The sequence below is a fragment of the Canis lupus genome, chromosome 3, assembly GCF_003254725.2.
Source record: "Canis lupus dingo isolate Sandy chromosome 3, ASM325472v2, whole genome shotgun sequence".
NCBI lineage: Eukaryota > Metazoa > Chordata > Mammalia > Carnivora > Canidae > Canis > Canis lupus.
This window is the reverse complement of record NC_064245.1, coordinates 84555336-84563589: the sequence shown is the minus strand read 5'-3', so window position 1 is coordinate 84563589 and position 8254 is coordinate 84555336. Positions and strand designations below refer to the sequence as shown.

At 46.0% G+C, this 8254-nt stretch overlaps 1 protein-coding gene across 1 annotated transcript; it reads left to right on the top strand.

Annotated features, from left to right (window-relative positions):
- The first annotated feature begins 984 nt into the window (after positions 1-984).
- On the top strand, positions 985-1874 carry LOC112653530 (nuclear transport factor 2-like). The gene has a single exon (XM_035714846.2). It carries the CDS (start codon positions 1444-1446, stop codon positions 1825-1827), a length of 384 nt encoding a protein of 127 aa, XP_035570739.1. The 5' UTR covers positions 985-1443; the 3' UTR covers positions 1828-1874.
- Positions 1875-8254: the final 6380 nt, after the last annotated feature.

The window sequence follows — 8254 nt, the reverse complement described above, 5'->3', positions numbered from 1 at the left end:
CCGGTCACTGTGACAGAGAAAAACAGATCATAGAAAGGGACACATTGGCTTTTGCCCAGAAGGGTGCCCATCATTTATGCTCATATTTCGTTGGTGAGTTACGAGTGAGCCCCGCAGGCCACACAGACACGCCGATCTCTGGAAATTAAAGAAGGGCAGGGGGCCTGAGTGGTGCAGTCAGTTCAATGCCTGACTCTTAGTTTCAGCTCAGGTCATGGTCTCGGGGTCGTGAGATCGAGCCCTACATCGGGCTCCGCATTCAGTGTGGAGTCTGCTTGAGACTCTCTCCCTCCACCACTCCCACTTGTGCTCTCTCTCTCTCTAATAAATAAGTAAGTAAATAAATAAATAAACAAATCTTAAAACAAAAACAAGTGAAGGCCTTCCTGCCATGTTCCCGGAAGGGAATAACCCTACTGACCACCCCATTCCCGCCGTTAGGTTATAACGCAGTTCCCAGGCTGTGAATTTCCATCCACTCTTCAAGGCCCTACTAAACCCTGACTAGGTCGTTAGCCTTTCCTAATCACTTCATACGATATGAGCTTCTCTTTCTTTGAGACCTCAGAGCCCTTACTCTCTGGAGCAAGGAGCAATTTTATGAATTTGAATTATCTGTTATGTTATTACCTAAATCTTCTGTGGTCTCATTAGATGGAGTGGAGTCTTCTTCTATTTTTAGCATCTGGCAAACACCCTGAATTATAAAGTCGCCTAATTAATACGTGTGTGATTGAGTAGCTGCTTCAGTGAGATTAAACGTCCATGCATGATAAAAGCCCCTGTTTTACGTGCAGCGTCCATAACTGATATTTGCTGAGCACTTGGTCGGGAGGTGCTGTGCATAAAATATTTTCTTTGCATCGGTTGTTGCATTGAATTCTACTTTAGTTTTCTCCACCCCACCGATGAGAAGCTGAGGCTCAGAGAGGTCAAGCAACTTGCCCAAAGCCACACAGATAACAGGTGGCAGATCGGATGAGCACTTACGTTTGTCTACATTCATGGCTCACGCTCCTAACCCCAGTGATGCAGCCATAACAGGGACAAATGCAGGCTTGCCACCCGAAGACGTAGTTTCAAGTGCAGCCTCTGTCACTCGCCTTGGCACGACACCGAACAAAAGGGGCAGACCCTGACGGGATGCTCATTCTCTCTTCCCCCAGGGGAAGGCCAGTGCTTCTCAGGTGTCAGCAGCGTGTGATTCACCTGGGAGAACAGCAGAACACACACACACACACACACACCTCACATATGCAAGGTGAGAAATTCTATGATGCAAGTATGACCTCAGTAGAGAGAAGAAGGAAGGTTACCCTGGAGCTGAGTCTCAGAGATGAAGAGGAATTGGTTGAGTAATGAAGAGAAGGTTAATGGCCATCACCGCCACTGCTGCCATCGTGCCAGCCCCTCGGGTCCAACGAGGCCGGGTGACACTCCAGAATGGGAGGCCAGCCAATTTGGGAGCAGATCAGATCCAGCCTCATTCAGCATTACTACCAGTTATTTGATAATGACAGAACCCAACTAGACACAATGTCTATTGATGCATCATGCCTTGCATGGGAAGGACAGCAGTTCCAGGGGAAAGCTGCCATTGCGGGGAAGTTGTCTAGCCTTCCGTTCCAGAAAATCCAGCACAGCCTCATGGCACAGGACCATCAGCCCACGCCAGATAGCTGCATCATCAGCATGGTTGTGGGCCAGCTCACGGCGGATGAAGACCCCATCATGCGGTTCCACCAGATGTTCCTATTAAAGAACATCAATGATGCTTGGGTTTGCACCAATGCCGTGTTCAGGCTTGCCCTGCACGACTTCAGCTGACCTCTTTCCAGCCAGGCACTCATGCGGTTTCCTCCTCCCTCCTCTTCCTGATACTATTCACACTCCTCCAGATGCTCCAAATATCACACACAAATGAGCAGGGCTGTGGTGGGAGCGGGCGCAGTGCGCTGCTACTACTGTGCGTGTTTGGATGCTAGACTAGTTGCATCTGACAGAAGTTTGAGTCGTACCAGCACATGCCTTGGAAAGACTTAAGGAATGCAAAAGGTTGTCTTTTTTTTTTTTTTAATCTACTGACAAGTTGCTCTAGTCACCCAAAGAAGTGAAGGAGAAAGCAGCTGCCTCACCGCCCAGATAGTGACCGCCCAAATATTGATTTGTTCGGATGTTTCAATGGCTTATGATATAATAAAATGACAACAATTTTCTAAAAAAAGGAGAGAAGGTTAAGAAAGAGTTTTCATTTCAGGTGGGGTGGTTCAGTGCATGTGAAGTCAAGAAAGAGAGACGGTCCACAGGGGCATTTGGGGAATTGCCAGTGGCTCAATAGCCGCAAGATAGAATGAGGGATCTCTGGCAAGAGCCAGGGCTGGAGATGAAGAGGAGGGCAGATCCAAGAGGCAATGGCATTACGAGCAAGGATGAAGGCAACCACCGAGGAGTCTCAAGGTCAGTGGGTGATGGTGTCAAGCTGATCTCCAGATGTTTCCCTCCAGCTGCTGTTGGAGAGCCTGTGTCAGAGAGGCCAGAGCTGGGGGCCGCTGAGGTTATTTTGGATGAGGAGGATTCCGGGTCCCAGCAAGCCTCACTGCCCGGGACCCCATAGCAGACAGTTGTCCTTAGGATTTAGATTATGTACCCAGGGCATTTCCAGAGTCACAGAGCCACGTGGTTGCAGATGGCCCTAGGGACACAAAACAAACACCTTGGAGAAGGCCCCCAGGACGCAGAGTAGAAGAGGAGGCTGAAAGTGGAAGAAGAGTGTCCCCAGGCAGCCCCACCCTGACATCACTTCTCCCTCCCTCCCCAGTCAGTCTTCGTGATTTCTTTACTAAGCCACTGGTTCTCAACCTTTTTCCTGAGGGGACACACAGGCACTTGACCTTCCCTGGCCACACTCGTATCCTTGATACACCCAGGGTTCAGGGTTCTACACACTTCCTGGAGCCACCAGTGCCGGCAATTGAGAGTGACATTCGCAGAGGAAGACCCCCCCCACCCCCCAGCTCATTCTAATTTGCAAAAGAAGTAAATCACACAGACCCCTCCCTGCCTTCCCCAGTGCTAGCATAGATTACAAGCTTGGACACCAGGCAATCTCAGGTTCCGACCCCCTCCCCTAGGCTGTGTGACCCTGGGTGCCTTACTTAACCTCTTTGAGCCTTAGCTCTGTCCATCTGCAAAATGGGTGTGATAATAGACCTCCTGCCGTGAATGGTTTGTTGTTAGGATTGGATTCTATTACGGTACATGGTAAATAATAGGTGATGACTGGCTTATTATTAAAACTTTCTTATTCTTTTTCCCACAGTTGATGGGAATATACCAGCGTCTGATGACACTGTGCAGCAAATTAGTTTATTAGGCAAAGGAAAACCATTTTGTATACATGACTCCTAACTGACTTACCTTTATTCTTGGTAGTCATCACACTGATCCTCTGACGACATACTGTAATTCACAATCTGATCTAACGTACCGGCCTTCTCCTCTGTTCCTAATCAGCAAGACTCTTAGGAACTCGTTCATAGGTCCCATGCCAAAGCTCAGCTTTGATTTCCTATTATAAACCTGTCGTCCTCAAGATCTGTTGGGTGAAAAACACACCCATGGTGGATCAGAAGGAGCTAGAAATGGCAACTGGGGCATTGCCAAGGGGGGGATGCAGTCCTGAACCAATCTCTCAGCAGCCCACACCCTTGGGCTCCATGTGGTCTGTAGTCTCAGCCTTTCCAAGAACTTGTTCCTCTTCACTACCCAAAGGGTGCAGAAATAACTTAATTTGGGGCCCTTTCTGATGGTCTCCTCATCTGAAAAATGGGAATGCTGTCCACTCATCCCTCAAAGGATTTAATTCAGTTGTTGGCAAGTCCCCCAAAGATGAAAAGAGCAAGAGATTCCATTGCCTGATCCAAGCCAGCATCACCGCCAATAGCCTTCTAACTCATCCCACAGAGCCCACCCTGAGCCTTCCGCTCCCCAGGTCAGGAACTCTCAATAGCTTTCTGTGGCTCTAGGAACAGGATCCCCATCAGCCCACTACTCATGTGCCTGGTTCTTGCCAATCTTACAACCACATTGGGCTCATTCTGTACCTATTCACATGACTCCCCAAGCGTCACTTGGAAGATGTGGTTTCCCACCCACCATTGTGTGTGTTGACATCTCTGCTGGAAAAGCACATCCTCCGCACCACTGGCCCACCTCTACTCATCTTCAGCTCTCACTTCCAAAACCCCTTCCTTGGAGGGGTCATCTGTGACCACCAAATTGCTGCTGTGATCTCAGGGCCCCTTAGTGTTGTTCCCTGTAGGCTCTATCACTGCCTCCCCAAGTGAAACATCTGCTCCATGAAGGCAGGGACTCTGTTTTGTTTCCTCCTTTTTCCTAGCACCTACTGGCCCCAATGCCTGAGTAGTATTTAACAACAACAACAACAACAAACACAATAAAGTCTATAAAAATAGCATTCTTTTGTTAATGTTGGAGATCTCAGATGAAGAGCTCTGTTTTTACCAAGAGAAATAGAGTAGGAGAGTTCATTGTTCCATTTGATTTGATTGTTGTAGACTGAATTATTCCAATGACAAATGCAAATGTGCTTATTCCTCTAAAACATGATGCTGTTACTAAGGCAATTACTTCTCTTAATCTTAATGCTCCCTTCACATCCCTAAACCTCATTCTTGATCAGGAGCCACTGTTCATCATTTCTTCACCCATGAAGTCTCAGGTCTCCAGTGGTAATTATGTCACAAAGAGTATCTTGGGCAAACTCAGGTAGAAGGGAGACTACTGGGGGAAGAGAAAGGCTTTTCTCTCTCACCTGATTACTATATGCAAATATCCTGGGTCTGAGAGTGGGGGTGTTTGTAGGGAGAGGGAAGGGATGCCCTAAAACATGCTACTCAAAGCTTTACCAACCCATTCTAAGTTCAGAAATGTTAAGTACAAAATGTAACTGGCTCATGTTAAACTTTTAGGGAAGTTTGACTTTGTCATGACATCCAAGCCCATGATCAATGGGCCTGTGTCAGTGAACAGGGCAGTAGGGACCAGTTTGGATGCTGCTAAACTCCAGTGATGAGTCACATACACTGGGACCACAAGTTCTTCCTCAGCATTTTGGAAACATTCAAAAACTGGTTCTTCACCAGATAGTTTGAAAAACATGTTATAAAAGATGATGTTGCCCTAGTCATGTTGTAAGGAAAAGCCAAGCCTTCGAGAAATGGATAGAAACTGAGAAACATCTAAAGGCCAAAGTACAAAAGAGAGCAAGGGAATATCAATGAATCAGGGGAAATGAATCAGGGAAAATGTCCCTGGAGATGAACCTTGAGTTGGGTCTTAAATTGTTGGTAAACAGTAAGAGACGAGGGGGAGGCAGGCATTTCAGGAAAGAGGTAGAACCAAGCTAAGGCATGGAGGGCATGCGGGGTATGCAAAAGGCACACACGCTCCTAGCTCACTAAACTGAAATAGAGAGGATAAGAGATTACCATTTGGTAATCGTGGGATGTGATTTGGGTAAAAAAGGTCGCTGAGTAGTGAATGTAAGGGGGCAAGCTTGAGACAAACAGAATACTTACATAGTCTCAAAGTATCCGTCCTCCCTATTATTTTAATGACAAAATCAACATAGTGACCCAACTGTGGAGAAACCTAGCAGGGACCACCTCCGCTAAATGATCACAGTTAATGTTCTGAGTCATGGGAAAAATCGACCTCAAGGATCTCCTGATAGGATGCACTGGGAAGAGCACATATTGCATCATTCCTGCCAAAAAAATATTACTGAATCGAACTCATGAGGAAACATCAGACAAACCCCAATTGAAAAGGATTCTATAAAGCAGCTGACCTGTGTACTTCAAAAATGTCTGTATCGTGAAAGACAAAGACTAAGGAAGTGTTGCAGATTCAAGGAGACTGGAGAGATGTGACAAGTGAATGTAACAGACAATGTGGGATTTTCGTTTGCTTTAAAGGATAGTATTAGGACAATCGGTGACATCTGGATAGGATGTATCCATTGGATAACATTGGATAATGATACTGTATGAATGCAAATCTCCTGAATTGGATCATCCTACTGCGACTTGATAAAGGGAATGCTCTTATTTTTAGGATATAGACATTGAAATATGTAAAGGGACATCACTCATCAAATGGATCAGAAAAAATACAGCATGAATGAGGATACGAGGATGGGTGTAGACAGTGCCAGAGGTCAGAGCTGGTTATACAGAAGAAAGCAAAGAGGTAGAATGTTAACATTTGGGAAATCGGAGTGAGAGGTGTATGAGGACTCTTTGTGCTGTGCTTGCCAACTTTCCTGTGAGTCTTAAATTGTGTCGAAATGGAAAAGTTAATGGAAGAGAAAAGAGCCATTAGGTTCCAGTCCCTGCTTGGCTCCAAGTCAGTGTGTGACTTTGGTTTATTTCTCCCATCCCCTACCCCACCCTCATCTTTTCCTGCTCCCACCAGCCCTGCCCGCTGGAGGCCTTATAGCTTGGCCTCTCTCACTCCAAGTCCTTTCAGCCAGTTTCTGGATTTACACCTTCTCTCCTCTTCCTGTGTCTAATGTTCCTTTCAGAATGCACCCTGGGAGCTGATCTGTTTGGCTCGATGCCCCTTGAGATCTGGGGTGGCATTGAGAAGTTCTGCCCAGTGTCCGGAACTTGCCTACCTTGCCAATCCCTGCTTATGCCCCAGACAGCTCAAAATAGCTAACATTTATTGAAGGCCTACTCTGCACCTGGCACTGCACTTTATCATCCCAATAACCTAAAAGGTAACTTGTAGTGAGTGTAGTCCAGTCTCATGCTCATCTCGCCCTAAATCCCAGTGGCTGCAAAACCCTACTTCTTTGACTATAGGAAGCGTAATATTTAAGGCATTGCCCTCGCTATAGATTGCTGGGAAAACTCTGGGAAAACTTAGTTGTGTCCAAGGATCCCTTTTGGTCGTCTCCTTACCCAAAGCTCACAGAACTAGGATTTTTGGCTTCAGGTCCTCAGTGTTCCATGGAGAGGCCCCTCCAAGTTGGCAGTCCCACCTCTATCACCATTAGAGCTGAAAATACCTGCACCTCAATGCCAGAGATTTTGTCACCCCCAAAATAAATAGGAAAATGTTCCTTTTGTGTTACAGCCCATTGGAGTAGGAGTTAGAAGGTCCCACACTCAGCTGCTCAACCTCTAGGGCTATGGCATTTATGTCAAAGTTTTTTAAGTCCTGGGTGGGGTCAAATTCTAATATCAGCCACAATAAATACATTACTGGGGCCATACTTCTTCTCCAACACTCAGGCCTGGTTGCTGGGCCCATCTCTCCACACAAGACCACTTCCCTTAGTGTGAGTTCTTTCATAGCCTTTGTCAATGCTCTGTACAAACTGAACTTAGTATGTATCTGAGATAGAGATCATGAGTATAAAAAAGGGCGTTGCCTATCACCACTGACCGAAATGGCTGAGGGCCAGATCCTGCTCCATCAAGATATCCTGTTTATAGCTGACGCTCAAAGAAGCTTCTTAGGATCCTGTAGGGGCTCCCATTTGGAGGGGCAAGATGTGAACCCATGTCACTGCAGGACTCTTTCCAGGGCATGGCCTTGTCTTCTCTTCAAAGCAGAGCATAGCCAATACTTTGGTAAATGGAGGCTTTCTTACTCAAGGGATTGTTAGCTAAATGAGGCTTTCCTGGACCAGCCGAGGATTCTGGAAATATTTTGGGCAAGTGTTCATGATGTTGCTGCTGCTGATGATGATTTCATACTTGGAATATTCAGGCCACTTATTTTTCTTTTTTCCTAGTATCTCTTTCCTCACAAGTACTTTATTTACCCCAAAGAAGGTAAAATCAAGAGTGGCCCATTTTTATAAGGTTCTGGAAAATGCTTGAGGGAGGTAGGAGGAAGGTTGAAACTATTGGCAACATGGTTTTAGAGAGAGAGCGTGGGTTTCAGAATCAGACAGGCCTGGGTTCAAATCTGCGTTTGTTACTTACTATTTGAGTAAATGTTCAGAAGTTCAAGGCCCTCATCTGTAAGACAGAGATAATATCATCAAGCTCTCAGAGTTAAATAAGAAAACTTATTTTAAACCATCAGTCTTAAGACAGGCTCGATACATCTGAGTTTCTCTTGCCTTGAATGACCTTTTCTGGATTATATGAGAATTTTAGCTATCTATATTTTTCTGTTCCTTCTTCTTGTGGACAACCCTTAAAGCCAGCTCAAA